The 18519-nt window shown below is 56.2% G+C and overlaps 1 protein-coding gene across 2 annotated transcripts; it reads right to left on the minus strand.

Annotated features, from left to right (window-relative positions):
* Positions 1–1559: 1559 nt before the first annotated feature.
* On the minus strand, positions 1560–18494 carry MTA2 (metastasis associated 1 family member 2). Of its 2 annotated transcripts, XM_075939287.1 has the most exons (18): positions 17950–18473; positions 15136–15203; positions 14521–14614; positions 12746–12863; positions 12409–12472; positions 12071–12188; positions 11767–11869; positions 11564–11663; positions 10801–10989; positions 10511–10585; positions 10346–10404; positions 8993–9090; positions 8646–8785; positions 8060–8288; positions 7896–7985; positions 3036–3154; positions 2603–2751; positions 1560–2211 (listed from the first exon to the last, which is right to left on the minus strand). In XM_075939287.1, exons 1-18 carry the CDS (start codon positions 17975–17977, stop codon positions 2040–2042), a joined length of 2013 nt encoding a protein of 670 aa, XP_075795402.1. In that variant the 5' UTR covers positions 17978–18473; the 3' UTR covers positions 1560–2039. The 2 variants fall into 2 exon arrangements, with proteins under 2 accessions (XP_075795402.1, XP_075795403.1); XM_075939288.1 differs by lacking the exon at positions 2603–2751 and having other exon boundaries at positions 17950–18494.
* Positions 18495–18519: the final 25 nt, after the last annotated feature.

Genomic DNA, 18519 nt, shown 5'->3' on the forward strand with positions numbered 1-18519 from the left:
TCCTCCTGAAGCATCATGGAGACTTGTGACTTCCAGGCCACACATGAGAGGGGAGAACCCTTGCACAAGAGGGCCAGTGTAGACAACGCAGTATTGTTTTGCGCAAAAAAGCACCGATGGCGAAAATGGCGATCGGGGCTTTCTTGCGCAAAACCGCATCTAGATTGGCACGGATGCTTTTCTGCAAAAAGTGCTTTTGCAGCAAAGAGTCCATGCTAATCTAGACGCTCTCCACAAATGCTTTTAACAGAAAAGTTTTCCGTTAAATCATTTGTGGAAAATCATGCCAGTCTAGACATAGCCTTATTATTTTACTCCCTCTTCCCCTTGAGACTGCCACTACCCCTGCCCAGATTGATTGGAACTAGCATCCCATAGAGGGGGGAGGGCCCATTCTGAAGGCTGGAGTCTGCCCTGGGAACAGGTGGAAGGTCAGGAACAGCCAGTCTGCAGAGCATAACCCGTGTCTGGTTCTCCACAGGAGATGGAGCCTATCCCCTGAAACCATGGCTATTGACACCAGTGAAAGCAGCAGGGACAGCAGCTGAGCAGCGATACAACACAGCGCACATGGCCACACAGGCTGTGGCAGGACGGACAGTAGGGGCATTAAAGGGTCGGTTCCGGTGCCTGGACCGGGCAGGAGGGGTGCTCCAATACAGCCCCCTCAAGGTCTGCCACATCTTTGTGGCCTGCTGCATCCTGCACAACATGGCTGTGAAGCGGGGTATTGCCATGCCAGAGGGGGTAGAGCCGGATGCTAAGCCATGTACCCAGGTGTCTCCTCACCCTGAGCCCCTCTGCCAGGAGGCTCATCACCTGCAGCAAGAGCTCATCACCAGCTACTTCAGCTGAGGGGGCAGCATGGGCCATTGACTTACATGCATGTGGGAGGGAGATACAGGAGTTGAAAGCTAGTGCAGGCTAGGGTGGAATGTGTGTTAGAGGAAAGAGAAAGCTTTCTGAGCTAAACTAAGGGCCACAGTCCTACTAAAACCATCTTCCCAAAGGGGAGGTTTGCAAGTACACACCCTCCCCCAAGACAGGCAAACAGCAGGAGGCTTTGTTAGTGTAGAACCTCCCCTTGTAGGCAGCAGCCTCTAGTATTCTACCACTGTAGGATGTAATCTGGGCTCCTGCAGTAGCCATTTCCCCCAGGCCCTAGCTAGGAAGCTGGCACCCTGGCAGCGCTAGGGAAGATACAAGTGTTCAGATCCCCGGTGGACCACTAACAACCCTCTTCTGCTAGGACATTAAACTGTCTGCTCTCACTTGGACCGGGCCTGGTGTTGAGTTATGCCTCAGAGGTTAGCCCCATGTCCCTTTACTGTCTCTCCCCCTCCCCAAGTTGGCCCCATGTCACCTCTCCCTCTCTATACTGGGACTAGGCTGAGTCCCAGGGTGAAGTAGTCATGTGACCAGCACCAAGCTAGCCCCAAGAAGCAACCCAACATGAGAAGCCCCTTCCCCAAGTGAACCCCATGAACTGAAGGCTCCATACATCTCCTGTTGCTCCTCCCTGAGTACCCAGTCACCTCCCTGCCCCAGTAGTGGGCAGCTGAAGAAAAGGCGGTTTATTTCCTGGTTGCTATAAGAACTGGTTACAGATTGAGTTAAAAAAAAGACAGATTCTTCTCTCTGATCATGTACAAAACCCAGGATGGGTTTGGGGGGGGGGGGGGGGAGAAGAGGAGCAAGGGTGGCTTATGGGAAATGAGGAGCAGAGACAGTAGAACCAACACAGGGAAATAAGTAAAGACAAGAAGTAACTGCATTTTGGGGGGAGTGAGCGGGCAGACCTCCCTGGCTCCCCACTTCAACCCCCCCCCCCCCCCTCCCAGAGCCTGACAGAGGGGAGGGAGTTTGTGGAAATAAAAAAATATAAAAAGTATAAGCCATGCCCCTGCTCCCCCCACTCCTGGGCTGGTCCCTCAGGGGGCTCCCCCAGAGGGAAAGCGGAACCAGATTCTTCCCCCAAGCCTGCCATGCGCATAGGCTCTGGAGACGGGGAGGCGTGGCTCTGGGAAGAAAGGCCAGGCTCAGTCCTCCAGAATGATGGGTTCACTGGTGCTGGCAGGGTGGGCTGGGGGCCCTGGCAACAGCGGTGCTACCACAGGCCGTAGGGGCAGCACTGGCTTCACCTTGAGCGGCAAGTTGGGTCTACGGGCAGCTCGGCGCATTTCCAGGTGGGTGAGAGCTTTTCGCAATGCCCTGCAGGAAACAGACACCAGGTCAGAGTGGGAGACCCTACAAGTGGGGGAGGGTGGGGGGGGGTCAGGGCCCCTCCAAATATGCCCCAGGCAGGTGTGGGTCTAAGCAGACTCAAGTCAGATAGCTGCATGTTGTGGCAGCAGGGGCTGAGGGAGGGCAAAAATGAGGCCACAGTCCATGCCCTCCACCATTCAAAGACTAGTGGGTTGGAATAGGGGTGTGACTAAACCTCCCCCATCTCCTCCAGTTAGCTTGGGATGTGTCTACCAATCCCTTTCCATTACTAAGTGTCACCTCTGCCTGTCCCCCCACCTGCCACAATTCCCCATTATCTGGTGGGACCTATCCTCTATGATCTAGTGACTCCCCTTCCCCCCCAACCCCAAAGTACCTGGTGTCCTTAGTGGCCACGAAGACAACAGGGTTGGGGGCATCAGCTGGGTTCAGCTTCTGGCGCTTGACAGCTGGCTGGGAACTCGACCGCATTCCCGAGGTCATGGGCCGGCCATTGGCCGAGAACGGGACCCCACTCCCTGCCACCTGCACCAATCACAGACCAGAGCCATCAGCTGGGCCTTATCCCCTCTTCTGCATAGACCCCACCCCCTGCACCAACCATAGACCAGAGCCATCGGCTGTGCTCCACCCTCTTTATTGGGACCCACTAACCTGACTCCCATGGGGTTGCATGAGGAACGCCCGCCCCCTTGGGAAGGGTCTCTGGGGCCCTGGAGTCCAGGGAGAAAGTTCTGACTGTGAGAATCCATCCCCAGTCACTCATGCCATCCCTGACCCCCATCCCAGAGAGGGTGTAGGGCACTCACGCTGTCATAGGCCCTCTTGCCCACGATGCCAGCCAGGCCCCGGTTCTGGCTCATTTGGTTCCGGTTTATGGGTGTCTTGGTGCCACGTGGGGTTTTTGGTTTCAGAGGGGCTTGTGCAGCTGGAAAACCAGACAGTACCATGAGGATCCCACAGTCTAGCTCACTGCCCTGCCTCCAGCAACACCCCCGTCCCATTAACCAAACAGTCCTCCCCAACCACCATCCCCCACTTCCCTGCCACCCAGGATTCCTGCTGGGCTGCACCCTAATCTCTCCCTGGGCCTTCCTTACCTCGTACTAATGGGGGGGAGGGAAAGGGTTTGGAGATGTTGGTGTCCAAAGGGCTCTCCCTTTATGTCCGAGTACCACACACATGATGGGCATCATTTGCATAGCAATGCCTGTTGGGGCCTCATCAGTGTCCTTCCTGTCCCTGTTATCTCTCCACATATCTGAGGGTATGAAGGGCGGTTTGGCCGGGACCATCCCTCTGCTGCCCTATATGTGCACGTGCATGGAGCCCATCCTAGGTGCCAGGCCAGCAGTCCCACCTCCCGGGCACCATGAATGGCCCTGAACAATAATTGGAACATGAGCTTTCTGAACTCGACATCTGGGCTCAAAGCCCAGGCTGGGACCCAACTTTGGACAAAGGGCACTGGGTTACTCCCAGGGCTGCTTTGCAGACCTCGGGCCCAGGGAAGGTCCTGAAACACAGAGGTGACAGCCTGACACCTGGCTTTAAAAGCAGATACCTGGGGACAGGAAATGCCTACTATGTGGTAACACTGGAATACACTGAGGAGCCCACGGAGATGAGATCTGGAAAGAGACCACTTGTCCCATAGTGGGGCCAGTTAATGCAGCCAAAAAGGTGAGATGACTGGTCCTACTAGGTAAGAGCATGGTTCTGAAGATGTTTCCAGGGTGGAGCTGCTTCCCCACAAAGAAAGAAAACCAGGACATTCACTCTCTGGCTTCAGTGGGAATTTTAAACACAACTTTAGCCTTGCCACCCCCTGATACTGATGAAAAATGTATAATGGGGCAGGCAGGAGGGCTTGGAGCTTGCCAAACTGCAGGCTGATGGAATTGCCAGTGGAAGAGCTGCTTTGACAGCAAGATGCCAAAGAGAGGACTCAAGAGAGGGGCTACAAGACTAGATCTTTATTTGGTTTTCTAAGAGTAGGGGGGAGAAAACAACATGTGCCTGGAATAGGCTGGCAGGCTCTAGCAGCTGCAACCTTGACTTTGACTGAACTGACCTTGAATCCACAGAGATTCAGATACAGACCACTGTCAAGAATCTTGATGCCAGGGTTTTCCAGAGAGATGTTGCTTCTCCTTATGGTGGGATTTCTACTTGGTAAAAATCAGTCCTCAGACTTGCAATAAATGGGGTCTATTGGCAGCCCATTACCAGCCAACACAACTAGGCTGTTAGATGTTTGCATCTAGAGTGAGAATCTGGCCACGATTCTGAGATACCATGTGAGGACAATCTGGAAGTGCTACTGATGGCTGAGGTGACATTTGAATGAGATCCAGCAACTAGAGAGATGTTTGTAGGCAATGGTTCCCCTACGTGAAGCTAGTTCCCTACGTGAGCACCTCAACCTGTCCCAGCAGCATCTGGGACTGAGGTCTTCCTTGGAAGGAAAAAGATGCATAGATTCTGTTCACCAGTTGAATGACGACATAGTACAAAGTAGAATAATGACATGCACTTCAGTCTGATAGTGTGATAACACCGACCTCAGCCAGTCCTGTGCTGGGGGAAGGGAAACCCGACTAGCAGCAGCATGTCAGAGCAGCCTAAGAGGTAAGAACAGGATTTAATTTGATGTGGGAGGTTACAGAGTTTAAACCAGGAGGACCATCAGATCAAGACTGTGCTATGCAGCAGGTCTGACTGTTTATAGGGATACCCAGCTAAAAGTATTTGGCTCAATAACCTAGATTAGACTAAGTTTTACAGTCTTCTAGGGACTGAACCAATATGTGCCATGGGCAGAGCCTAGAAGGGAGCCAACTGCACCACTTCCTGAGGCCACAGCAGCCATGGATGACGACTGTCTGGGGAAATCTCTTCTCCAGAAGGTACACTCCTGGGAACCACTGGTGGTGGGATGATTTCCTGGAGTTCGTCATCATCATCATCATGAGATTCCAGAGGCCTGGGAAATGGCAAACATAGTGCCAGTCTATAAAATGGGAATAAGGCCAACCTGAGAAATACAGACCTGTCAGCTTAACTTCTGTACCCAGAAAAATAAGGGAGCAAATAAATAAGCAAATACCTTGAAAAAATAAGGTGATAAGGAACAGTCAGCATGGATCTGTCAAGGACAAATCGTGTCACACCAGACTAATAGTTCTCTCAGACAGGGTGACAAGCCTTGTGGATAGTGGAGAAACAGTTACACGTAGTTCATCGTGACTTTAGTAAGGCTTTTTATATCTGACATGATTTCCTCATAAATGAGCTAGGGAAATACAATCTAGATAGAGCTACTTCAAAGGTGAGGGCATAACTGTTTGGATAACCATTCCAAGAAAGTGGTTCACAATCAGGCTGGAAGAGCATATCAAGTGGGGTCCCACAGGGATTGGTTCTGGGTGTCCAGTTCTATTCAGTGATTTAGATGAGAACACAAAGCATGTGGACAATACCAAGTTGGGAGGGGATCAAGTGCTTTGGAGAATAGGGTTGAAATTCAAAGTGATCATGACAAACTGGAGAAATGGTCTGAAGTAAACAGGATGAAATTCAATAAGGACATATGCAAAGTACTCCCCTTAGGAAGGAACAATCAATTGCATACACAAAATGGGAACTGATGGTCTAGGATAGAGTACTGCAGAAATGGATCTGGGATCATAGTGGATCCCAAGCTAAATATAAGTCAACAGTGTAACAGCTGCAAAAAAATGCAAACCTCATTCTGGGATGTATTAACAGGAGTGTTATAAGCAAGACAAGAGAAGTAACTGTTTCACTCTACTCTATGCAGATAAGGCCTCGTATTGTGTCCAGCTCTGGCCACCACATTTCAAACTGGAGGAAGTCCAGAGGAGAACGAACAAAAATGATTAAAGGTCTAGAAAACATGACCTCTTAGGGAAGACAAAAATTGGGTTTGTTTAGTCTGGAGAAGACCAAGGGCAGGAGCAGACACACAACAATTTTCAAGTACATAAAAGGTTGAAACAAGGAGAAGGGAGATAAATTGTTCTCATTAACCTCTGAGCATATCCGGAATCCTAGGCAAAGGAGGGAGGCCACTTACAATTGGCTTTCATGAGAAGGATCCCTGGAGAGAGACAAGAACAGTGGCAGAGATGACTTCTAGTACCCATTCATCAATTTCACTCCATTCCATGTCAGAGTGAACCAAGGAGGCATCCAAAGGTAAGACTAAGCAACTCTGGACAACAAAGTTAGGATGGTAGTGATGGATAAGAAAACGTAGGCTGCTGCTGCAAGCTGATAGCTATTTGTTGCCTGGTCTGGTTTCCCTATGGAGGCCAGGGTATGAATGCCCAGTGATCCCAGCATGTCTCTGGAATGCTTCAGGGAATGTAGAGCATCATCCGTACAGGGTTAGAATCAATGCATCTATCTATATATCCAAAACAAGCATAGCTGCTTGGAGAGATGCTTGAACCAGTGATAGACGTTATTGCCTTTAAAGGCTAAACAGTATCAAAGTGTATTCTACCAATAAAAGGAGCTACTTTTTCCCAGGTTAGGTTATGACTCAGAATAGTACTCGGTAGTTTGCTCTGTATCTGGGGCAAGGCAAAGGAATAATCTTCTCTCTCTCCAAAAAGGTGAGCTTTCTAGTAGGGATTTTGTCTTTCAGAACAATCTATTTGTCTGTCTCCTCCCGAGATCACCAGAGATCAGGTGGAAGTAGAACTTCTGAGCTCTCTTCTGCAGAACTTGATCCCTCTTTTCTCCACTTGCTTTTAAGTTGGGGTAAAGGTACTAAGATGCTTCTTCCACAGATCTGTGGCTGGCTCCACTGTTCCCTCCCCAACTAGTATCACCATCCCACCCAGAGCAGAGGATGGCAAAATCTGTGGGCTCAGGGGTCTTAGATCACTGAGGTTTGAGCTTCTAGGGTATCATAGTCTGTTCCTGAAAAACACTGCAGGTATCCAGAGCAGACGAGATCACTTCATCTGGTGAGACAAAGAGGATCTATAGAAGTTGGGGACACTGCTCCTCAAGTTTCAGGACCTGTCTCTCTTTCTACAATCTATTTTTCCTCATCTCTAACCCTTCAAGTGTCTCACAGTCAGGGGCTGTCAGAGTCTCTGAAGGGGGCCCTGCAGTCAAAGCTGCAGGACAGTGGAACATCCTTTGCTGGCTAGTGAGCTAGAGGGAGACACTTGTGAAGGATTTTCAGAATGGAGATCAGTACAGCCACAGTGGACAGCTATAAGAGTAGGGAAGCAAGAGGAACTGAGGCTGCCCTTCACGCCCACAGCTGGGGGCATGCAAGGGCATCCAATCTCAAGCAGATGCACCTAGAGTGGGGTCCACAGCTAAGCACTCAAAGAACATGTGAGCAACAACCCTGCTCAAGTGAAGGGCACTGCTGTCTGGTCAGTCAACCCCCATTCGTGAGGGGAAAAAGGGCTGGTGTGGAGCATGGGGAGCCAGGCCTCAGTCCTGCCCAGCTGGGCTCTCATAAGAACGGCCATACCGGGTCAGACCAAAGGTCCATCTAGCCCAGTATTCTGTCTGCCGACAGTGGCCAATGCCAGATGCCCCAGAGGGAGGGAACACAACTGGCAATCATCACGATTACCTCCCTGCTGTGCCCAGAGCTCTACAACCATGGGCCTTACCCAGCTCCTTGACAATGGTGGCCAGTGGCAGCCGCACCAAGGGGTGTATCTTCAGGGGGGTCTTGGCTGCCTTGGGCAGGCGGATAGAACCTATGGAGGGAAGCAGAGAACAGGTGAGATGGGGGATGCCTATGGTGTCCTCCCTCCCAGCCCTGCCCACATACATTCAGCCTTGATGGCATTGGCGTTGATAGGGGCATAGGGACGCCGGGCAGCACGGCGTGGCTGCAGGATGTCGCGGCACATGCGGCGGGCAATGCGGGTCAGCTTGGTGGTCTGCAGCAAGAAGGTCTGGCGGTTCTTGGCCAGCAGCTTGGCCCGGTTGGCGCTAGTTGTGTAGGGCGAGAGGCTTTGGGCTTCCGGCCTCGACATGTGGCCCCTGGAATGTGGTTCCTGTTACACAGAAGGGAAGGTGGGTCATGGCCCAGCATGGGGCACTGGGAGAGCTTGGGGAAGGGACCCAGCCCAGTACAGTAAGGATGGAGGAGCCCCAGACTCAAGTGCTGACAGTACCCAGAGCTCACTGCATGGACACCACTGCATGGTCACAAGGAACATGAGCCTCCCTAACGCCCTGTCCCCCTACACAGCATCCAGCACAGCCATTGACCAACCCCAGCAGGTATTCCCCAAGGCACTGAGGGCCCCACCCACGCCAACCCACTCCAGCAGGGACTGCCACAGCACTGCATGTGGTGCCCTGTGTGCCCTGGCCCCCAGGAGGCTTTATTACTACGTCCTGTCCAATACCGTGGCGCTGCGGGCAGCTCCCTCCAGCTGCGTCGGTGTCTTCAGCCCCCCGTATTTCTTCCAGTAGATCCAGCAGGAGGCACAGAGGCGGCACTGCATGTTGGGCGGGCCCCAGGCATACCACTGTGCTGACTGGGTGGCTAAGAGTGTAGAGAGACCACAACATTAGGTGGAGGGGGCTCCAGAGCTGAACAGCTGCTGGCAGGCCAGCCCAGGATCCATGCCCCTTCCCTGGGGCAAGATCCATGCCCCTTCCCTGGGGCAAGATCCATGGCAGCAGTCAGGGCCCTCCACCCCTAGAACGGGGCCCAGACCCTCAGACCCCTTGGAGAGCTGTCAGCACTCACTGTGGCAGCTCTCGCAGGTCAGCCCCTTCTGGAAGCCGGCCCCGTTCATGCCAGGCTTGGAGCCTACTGAGATGATCTGATTGGGGTTGGGTTTAGTGCTGCCAGGAGAAAAAGATGAGGTCACACTGAGCTCTGTTCCTCCTACACACCTAGCGGGAGGGCCTGCTCCCCCTGCACATAAGACAGGCACCGCTTATCCCAGCCCCCCCATTAGGTGGAGACATCACCCCTCCCCCAGGCCCAGCTGCCTGGCCTAGCTCCCAACATTGGAGAAGAGGGATGAACCCCCCCCCCCAATACTCATGCTGGGTGGGGGATTTCACACATCCACACAAAACAGAGTGGGGGGATTACACACTCCCATACTCAGAAGGAAGAGGATGGCTGGCACCCACATGCATGCAGCAGGGGATCACACACCCTAGGCTGGCAGATGGTGCATGAACACATTCTCACACATGACTGGGGGATCAGGTACATGCACATCCTTGCACTAGGCAAGGAGATGGCACATTTATAGTGGCACATTTATAGTGAGATGGCACACTCCCAATCGGCAGGGCATCGCACACTCACTCTTAGTGTGCACATGTGCCACCTCCAACAAGGGATGGCACACCCCCCTATGGCCAGGCATACTGTGCCATTGGTGCACAAGCACACACACGCTGGGGAGTCGGGAGGTGGAGGAGGGTGCGCGCATACGCACACACACAAAAATGCAGTTATCAGGCTAATCATATAGTCCAGGAAACAGCTCAAGCTGGGACTGAGCAGTCCCAGCTCATGCCAGCTCCAGAAGCCACCCATGCCGCAGCTCTGCATTGTAAGTGTAGTAAGAGCCGCCGGGCTCTTACTACGTTTAAAATGCAGAGGCGCAGTGATCAGCGCAGGTTGGGACTGCTTGGTCCCCGCTCACACGGAGCCACCCCGCCCACCACAAACAGGGACTGCTGCTGGAGCAGTCTCTGTTTGCAGCAGCCAGACTTGTCCGCCATGAAAAGAGGCTGCTCCGGCATGAGCTGGGAGGGGCGGGGGGGGGGGGGGGGGGGCGGGAAGCAGCTCCCTGCTGGGACCCCTGCAGACAGGGGCTGCTTCGCAGCAGCCTTCCCTATCTGCCCCTCCCCCCCGCCCCGATGCCTCTATCAGGCAGGGGGAGTAGGCAACATCCCAGAGACAGTGCTGGAGGGAACCAGGTTTAAGCTGGCTCCCTCCAACACCAGCTTCTGTTCCCTTTGTTGCCTCTATCAGAGACACAGCAAGACAGGGGAAGGGGGAAGCAACAATAACTCTACACAACATCCCTACACAAAACCCCCATACTCAGCGTGGGAGAACACCCCCATTACTTACTAGGTGGGGATGTAGACCTGCTTCAGTTTGCTGTCAGCTTCAGCTGCCTTCAACCTTTTCTGCAAACAGAGACAGAGTGTAAGCAGGGGAGGAGATGCTTCCTCTCCAGCCCCTTCACCTTGGTGCCGTGGGAGGAAGGCCCAGACACAGACACCCCACGCTCACCTGCTGGATGTAGCGGTCTGTGGTTTTCCACATATAGTAGAACTGTACGATGCTGGCCAGGGACTTCCAGGGCAGCTGCAAAAACCAGAAAGACTGTCAGATAGTGCCAGGAGAGCCCATGCATCCAGCCCCAGGAGTCATAGGAGGAAGGAGAAACAGCAGTGCCCCAGCACCCTAAGCCAGTGCAGGACCAATCTCCAGGACTTCCAGCCCCTCTCCTGACGGAGCAGTCCAGTTTGGGTGCCTGGGGAGTGATCCCAGGCAGGTCTGTCCCATCAAGCCCCACTCACAAAGTCTTGTCGGATGTCGTTGAAGTCCTTGCCGTACTTCTCCAGTGCCTCTTCAAAGAGCATGGCCTCGGAGGCTGACCACTCCTCCATCTCGTCGCGACATAGCACCGGGCCCCCCTGGGGCACCAGGGTTGACATGGCCTTGGCCAGGTCATAGCCATTCCGCTGCAGCGTGTCCATGGCGTGGAACTGTGGGGAAAGCAGCATGAGCAAGCTGTCACTCCTGGTTGCCAAGGCTCTAAGCCACCCCCAGCAGCCTGTGAGAGGGGTGCAATGCAGGGGGCAGCCAGAGGCCTCCAACCTGAAGTCAGGAGGTTGAGGCAGCTTCTCAAGCTCCTCTAACACCCAGCAAGTCAACCTGGACTGTAGGAGTCCCTCCAGCAGCTAGTGGGGATAGGACTGGGGATGTAAAGTGGTAACCAGCACCCAGCCCAGCCAAGCATCCCTCCCATCCACAGCACAGTCTGGAAGGCCCTGTGGTACAGGCTGCTCCGATTGTATGGGCCCCTCCAGCAGCTAGTGGGAATAGGGACTAGGGATATAAAGGGGTAATTGGTGCCCAGCCCAGCCAGAGCAACCACCCCATCTGCAGCAAAACCCAGCAGGCCCTGTGGGGCAGGCTGCTCCAGCTCTACGCAGTGGGACAGTTAAACATATAGTTTAACCAGTTAATATTTTAAATGGGATTTGACATCCCTAGCAGGGACACCCTGCAATTGGACTTAGTCGCATGGCCTGTTCCCCACCCCCATCTCCTCCTCACCAGTGTGATGTCCCGGGAAGCAGCAGCTGCGCTCATGTGCAGACTGGGCTGCCGGATGGAGCTGCTGCAGTCCAGAGCTCGAGCAAAAGTCCCGACGGCCCTGGAGAGAGACATAAATTAGCAACACCCTAGAGCCCAAGGGGACTCCACATGAACAAGGGACCCTTCCCCCATACCCCTACCCTCCTAGGCTGGCATCTCACCGAGCCACAACTAAGAACTGGTCAATCTGTCGATCGGTCAGTGGGTTGTCGGGGTCCCAGACCTTCATCTCCATCTTCTGTTGGTTCCGATTGTCCGACTCACCTGTTGGGAGGGGCCAGGTCAGGACAGACAATGCTGCACCCCTCACCTACAGTCACCACAGAGAGGCAGACTAGGCCCATGGCTCCCCTAGGCACAGAAGCTCTCCCCTGGGACACAACTCAGAGAGAGAGAGAGAGAGAGAGAGAGACTGATCTCCCCACCTCCCCTCCCCCGGGGCAGTGAGACACCCTCCCCCATCACCTTCAGCCAGCCGGTCAGGGATCTCAGCTTGGTACTTGCAGCCGACCCGGATCTCCCCCTGGTCGGCCAGAAGCGTCTTCTGAACAGGGTCAAAAACCAGCGAGTAGAAGAAGCAATCCTGGGGAAGGGGCAGCGGGTGAGGCAGAGCACCCCAGTAGACTGGCCTTCCCCCAATCCTTCCCCACGTGGAGATGGCTCTTCGTAGCCCCTCAAGAAAGCTCTGGCCTGGCTTCTCATCTGCAGCTAAGTGGCAAGTCCTCCTTCCTCCTGCCCTCACCTCCTGACCAGTTCCAAGGGCTGAGTATAGCCCTCAACCCCTGCAGGGCCCAGCCCCTTACCTCCTTCTCCAGGTACTGGTTGAGGATGTCAGTCTCGTTGAGCAGCGTGACACTGCATTTCCCCCTGCAGGATTCAAGCACAGGCCAAATCACTCGCTGGCTCCATGGCTCCCCTTCCCCTGGATTGGCGCCCTGGGGGATCCCCACACCTCATCAGACCCAACAGTAGCAAAGCCAGCCCACCCTGGGCTCCCACCTCTACCTGTACAGCGGGCCTGGTGCCGGGCCACCCCAGAGAACAGACTTGGGAGATGGCAACAATGAAGCATGAAACCCAGAATAGCACCCCTCCCTCCGAAGAGCCCTAGCACCTGGCCCAGCAGGCCACCCCACGCACCGTATGTGGGTGGCTGGCAGCGACTCAAACTGGCGCGACAGGAAGAGCTCACGATGCTTCAGCTGATGCCGCTGCTGCTCTGACACCCCTGGCTGCTTCGACTCCTCCTCAAACTCCCCTGTGGCAGGACATGAAGGTCAGGGCGCTTTCAACCCCACCACCTCAACCCCCAGGCCCACTCCCCAGCATGCCCCCACCAGTGTCATCACCCCCTCCTTCCCCTGAGCATGTTTAACCTCAGTGCAACCCCCCCAAGGATTAAGCCTCTCCTCCCCACCCAGGAACAGAATGGCCCCATAATTCCCCTGGAACAGAGCACCTGCCTGGGGTTAACCTCCCCTCCTCTGAGAAGCCGAACATCACCCCCTCCTTCCCCTGCCCAATAACCACCAGAACGTAGTGCCCCCTGACTAACCTTCCCCCACTGCTCAAGAACAGGATGCACCCCCAGAACCCCTCAGCAGTGCACACTGCCCCCTATCCTCAGAGGCCCATCCCTCCCCACAGCAGGAAGTGGCCAAGCTGCAGCCACTGCCAAGAAGCTCATTGTTCTCCCAGCCGTCTCCAGCACTTGGCAGCGGCCCAGTAGGGGGTGGTGCTGATTCCACCCCTGCTCAGTGTTCAGGAAACCCTGTGGGGACGGGGGCGGGAATACATGGGGGCAGCTCCCTGGAACTCAGTCCCACTCCTACCCACCACTCGGGCAGAATCAAGAGCAGCCCCCACCAAACAGGCCCGGAAACCCCAAGCCCAGGCGAGCAGCCAGCACAGGCCCCAACCGGAAGAGCTCCCGCAGCCTGTTAACCCTGCACTGCCCATGGCCCCCATGCTGCACCAGGCTCATACACTAGGGGCTAGAGAGAGCTGGGCAAGCTCCACCCACAGCACCCTCACTCCTGATGCACAGCCCCTGCCCCTCCTACAGCTGTGCTGATGCCCCTCACTCCCAGCCTGCAGCCCCCTACTGCAGCAGCTCTGGACTGGGACACACACACACACACACACACACACACACACACACCCACCCACCCACCCACCCCTACCCCTCCCCACAGGTCTGGCTGGAGGCATTTGCCGAGCATGTTTAACCTCAGTGCTACTGGGATGAAACGTCAAAATCTTGGGCCCTGCAAGTCCCTTCACAGACCGTTGGGCACTGCCCAGTGCAGGGTGAATACACATGTGACTGGCAGATGTGGTACCCTGGCTGTACTATGTGCTGGAAACAACCCCTATCCCATACTATCAATGTCAAGGGTTAATGCCACCCTTTCCCAGTGCCTGCAGCCTAGGGAGAGGGAAAGGACAAGATAGGGTTGGGAAAGTGCTGGCAGTTCTCCTAGCCAGGCAGGCAGGGAGCTGCCCAAGGAGGGGCAGGCAAGGCAGCCTTTCACCCACTAGTTCTGGCTGGCAGTCGCTGCTGCCATGTCTGCGCTGCATTGTAAGGATGGGGCCATAAGTTGCTCCCATGAGCCCTACCCACTGGCCACCACCAACCTCCCCACATGCCCTGAGGTAGACCCAAGACCCTCAACAACACCCACACACATTCCACTTTCCAAGATCTCACACCTGAGACAGATCCATTGCTTCCCAACAACGCAGGACTGTCCCCTGCCCTTTGCATGGTCCTACTATTCCATCCCTAAAGATAGACCAACCTCCTGCTAGCCTGAGACAGATCTAAGAGCCCCCAAGACCTCCACTCCCCCAGGGATACCCCCAGAGGTCCAGGGCCTGCAGGTAGAGCCACAGGGATGGGCCCCAGCACTCACGAGCATTGCTGTCAGCCAGGCTGTTGAGGCTGCTGGAGATGTCCCGGCGCCGGAAAAGACACACCACCTTGGCCTCCACATTGCCATTGGCTGTCTAGGGATGAGAGCAGGACACTGCCTGAGAGTAGGGGCTGGCACTGCTGTACCCTGGAAGCTGCTCCTCAACACGCCCACACCCCAGCCACAGCACTCAGTGCACCCACCCCATCCCCTGCCAGGGCACTCAGGCAACCACTGGTGATCCCAACCCCCTCCCATACTTAAAAATGTCAGGCTCAGAGCAGCTGCAATGCCCCCAGGAGCAAGCTTTCAATCTGGCCAATGGAGCTCTCCTATAGAGAGGGGCCTGGCTGCAAATTCCCCAAGTTGGAGGCTGGCTATAGATCCCAACCTTTTGGGGAGATCTGTCCCAAGCCAAGCAGGTCTCTGGTGTAAGAGGGGGGGGATGGATGTCTAGCTCTGATCTCACAGCCCAAGGGAGGTAGCGGGGGTGGGCCTCTGGTGCATGGCTAGTAGCCAGGGGAGGGGGCGTGGGCAGGCTGTGGTCTTGTGGTCCCAAGGGGTGCATGCAGGGGATGGGTGGATATCTCCGGCTGTGGTCCCACGGCCTCTCACCTTGTTGAGCTCCTCAATGCGCCGGACGAGGTAAGGGTTACTGGAGGAATTCTCAAAATAGACGTAATCTGCCAAGAGAACGGAGACTGAAGCCGTCATGGGGAAATGGGGGGAAACAGGCAGGTACTCAGGAAGGACAGGCTGAACCCTCATAAACGTTACATGAGCCCCAGGGCCACCTTCACCGAAAGCGCCATTAAGCTCCTCCCTCAGAGGGCTGCCTCACCTAGACTGTCTCAGCTGTTTCATACTCACCTGCCATGGGGTTTCCTGCCCCCACCCTAGTCTAGGCCCTGAATAGCAGGGGATTTGTCTCCCCAGCCACCTCCCTGTCACCAATGCACTCCTCTTGTCCACAGCCATTTGCATTCTTGGGCAACATTGCGAGGCTGCAGCTCCCCAGGGCCGGGGCCAAGCCCAAGCCCAAACCCTACACCATTAGAACCCAGAGCCTTTCCATCACCACCTGCCAACCATCTGCTCGGACAGGGTCCGGTTTAACAGCAGTACTGCCAATGCCTGGTAACAGGTTCCAGCCTGGAACATCAATAGCTAAGCATGGGCAGCATTTACCAGGCTTGAGGGATAGCTGAGCCACATGCCCAGGCAGCATAACAGCCAGGTACTGGCGTGGGCATGGCATTGCCAGGACAGGCAGACAGCCTCCCACCTTCCAACGTAACCCAAACGTATGGTGATCTCAGTGCAAGATCATACCCCCTCATGGGACACACCCCAGAGTGGGAAGTGGGGAGGACATTATAAAATAGAGACCCTGAGAAAAACCCCACCCCACTGAAAGGGGCCAACCTTCTTGCTCCCTTCCCCTGAAGTGCCACACCCAAAGTGCAGCACCAAATGCTCATGGGCTTCTCAGCACATGGTCAAATGCCCAGTTTGAGCCAGGGAAGGGTCATGGTAGAAATCCCTCCCCCTCAAGCACCCTAAATCAGACACACCACCCCGGCCTCCTCAAGCAAACTCCACACAAGCCACCACCACCAATTGCAGTAAAACGAGATGTCCCACAACTACCTCCACCTCCCAGCACACTCCCCAACTGTTCCACACACACCATTCCCCACAGACTCTCAAACTGCCCCACACATAACCCACCCTCCCCAAGACCAGGCACATCCCCAGCCAGGCCTCTCTTTCCCACAGCCTTTAAACCCCACAACTGTCCCAGAACTACAGACACCTCAACCTGCCCTCCAATCTCCCCAACTCATGCCCCCAAACTGCCTCATCCACAGCCTGTGCAATAGCCTACCCACAACCAGACTGCCCCCAAACACCTGATAACCCACTTGGTCAACTGCCCCACTTACACCCTACAAGCAAACTGCAGACAACAAATAAACACCTCACTGACCCTCATTCTCTAATTGCTCCCCACCCCAGCAGCCATAACCACAGCCCTCCAAATCTTATACTCCATCGAGCCAGCCGACCCTTGTCCCCTGTGGGCCTTGCACCTGATGAATTCCCTTACCCCTCCCTATGTAACCAAACATGCTTTCCCCAAAGGACTTCCTCCACCACATAACCTGCCAGTTGCCCCCTCAACTTACCTCATTCCCAAATAACAAACCCAACCCACCAGCCAGACCCTCAAGTGCTCCATTTCCCCAGAGCCTCTGAACTTCTTCGTACCATGTAACCAGCTCCCTACACCACATTCTCCTGCCCTCACATAACCAGCCCATTATCCCATACTGCCATTGTCCACCTACCCCCCCCCCCCACAACCTGATGCCAACTGCCCCAGGCCTCCAGAGCCCGTGGACTCCCCATACCAGATGAAGCCATCTCACTACCCTAGATCACCCACATTCTAACAATCCTCCCAGTCCCCACATAACAAACCCACTGCTCACCACTCCCCTACACTATCCACACAGGGGTGCAGCATGTGGGGGGGGAGGGACGGCACCTTCCTCTAAGGAACTAAGGGGGTATCACCCCCCCCCCACACACACACACAGCCCATAAGCCCTGCAGGACAGGACAGCCCCTCCCCCCCAAAAAAAATCCGGTGGAGCGCGAGACACACCAACCTGTCTGACCCCACTGCCCTCCACAGACACACCTCCGGCCGAGCCACTGACACCCCCCCGGCTCGGTCAGGCCCCGGGAGCCCCCACACCAGCGTCAGCACCGCCGTGTCCTGCTGACTCCCCAAGCACGAACGCGCTCCCCCGGCTCACCGCCCAGCTCCCTCCGCTCGGTCCGGTCCTGCACTGCTCCTCCCCCACCCCCGCTCGGTCCAGTCCAGTCCGGTCCCGCACTACCCTCCCCACTCCCCTCCGTTCCAGCCCCGCTCTGCTTCCCCCCCCCCACTCAGTCCGGCCCCGCACTGCTCCCCCCGCTTTGCTTCCTCCCCCCCCGCTCAGTCCGGCCGGCCCCGCACTACCCCCCCCCGCAGCCCCGCACTGCTTCCTCTCCCCCCGCGCTCAGTCCGGCCGGCCCCGCACTACCCCCCCCCGCAGCCCCGCACTGCTTCCTCTCCCCCCGCGCTCAGTCCGGCCGGCTCCGCACTACCCCCGCCCCCCCCCACTCAGTCCGGCCCCGCACTGCTCCCCCCGCTCTGCTTCCTCTCCCCCCCCCCACGCTCAGTCCGGCCGGCCCCGCACTACCCCTCCACCTCCCCGCTCGGTCCGGCCCCGCACTGCTCCCCTCCGGTTCGGCTCGGTCCGGTCCGGCCCCACGCTGCCCCCCAGCTCGGTCCCGCACTGACCCCTCCCCCTCCCGGGTCCACCCGCCTTTGCCCAGCTCCGTCCCAGCCCGGGGCAGCGCCGGCCCGAGACTCACCCCCCACCCGGTACATATTGGCCGCCATGGCCCCGTCGCGCGATGGGGGGAAGGGCGGGGGCGTCTGCGTCCGGCTCCGCTCGGGCCCACGTTAGCCCCGCTCCCGGCCGCTCTTCATCTCCTCCCGCGCCGCCGCCTCCTCCTCCTCACGCAAGGCCGGGACCAGGAGACTTCGGGCGACTCCGGCAGCGCTTCGGTGGTTTCCGGAAAAGGATCGGCAAGACTCGGAAATATCCCGATGCGACTCCGGTAGCGCTTCGGTGGTTTCCGGAAAAGGATCGGCAAGACTCGGAAATACCCGATGAGACTCCGGCAGCGCTTCGGGATGTTCCGCGTGAGATCGAGTTTCTCCGGAACCGTTCGGGTACTTCCGAAAGCACCTGGCGAAGCTTCGGGCACCGTCGACTAAAGCCTCTCGGCGATCGGGTCCTTCCGGACAGTGACTCCAGATGGCCGGCGCCGAGCAGGACGTCGGGTAAATCCGGAAACTGAAACTTTCGGTTATTTCCGGACACGGTCTGCCCTGCTCGGGCCTTTTCGGAGGGAGCTTCAAGCCCTGGGTTTTTAACC

Source organism: Pelodiscus sinensis, chromosome 11, assembly GCF_049634645.1.
Source record: "Pelodiscus sinensis isolate JC-2024 chromosome 11, ASM4963464v1, whole genome shotgun sequence".
In the NCBI taxonomy this organism is placed as follows: Eukaryota; Metazoa; Chordata; order Testudines; family Trionychidae; genus Pelodiscus; species Pelodiscus sinensis.

Coding starts and splice junctions, on each gene's coding strand:
- MTA2 (XM_075939287.1), bottom strand. CDS start 17,977: ATGGCGGCCAATATGTACCGGGTGGGGG. Junction 15,204..17,949: donor CAATATGTACCGGGTGGGGG/GTGAGTCTCGGG, acceptor TTCTCTTGGCAG/ATTACGTCTATTTTGAGAAT. Junction 12,473..12,745: donor CTGCCAGCCACCCACATACG/GTGCGTGGGGTG, acceptor TGAATCCTGCAG/GGGGAAATGCAGTGTCACGC.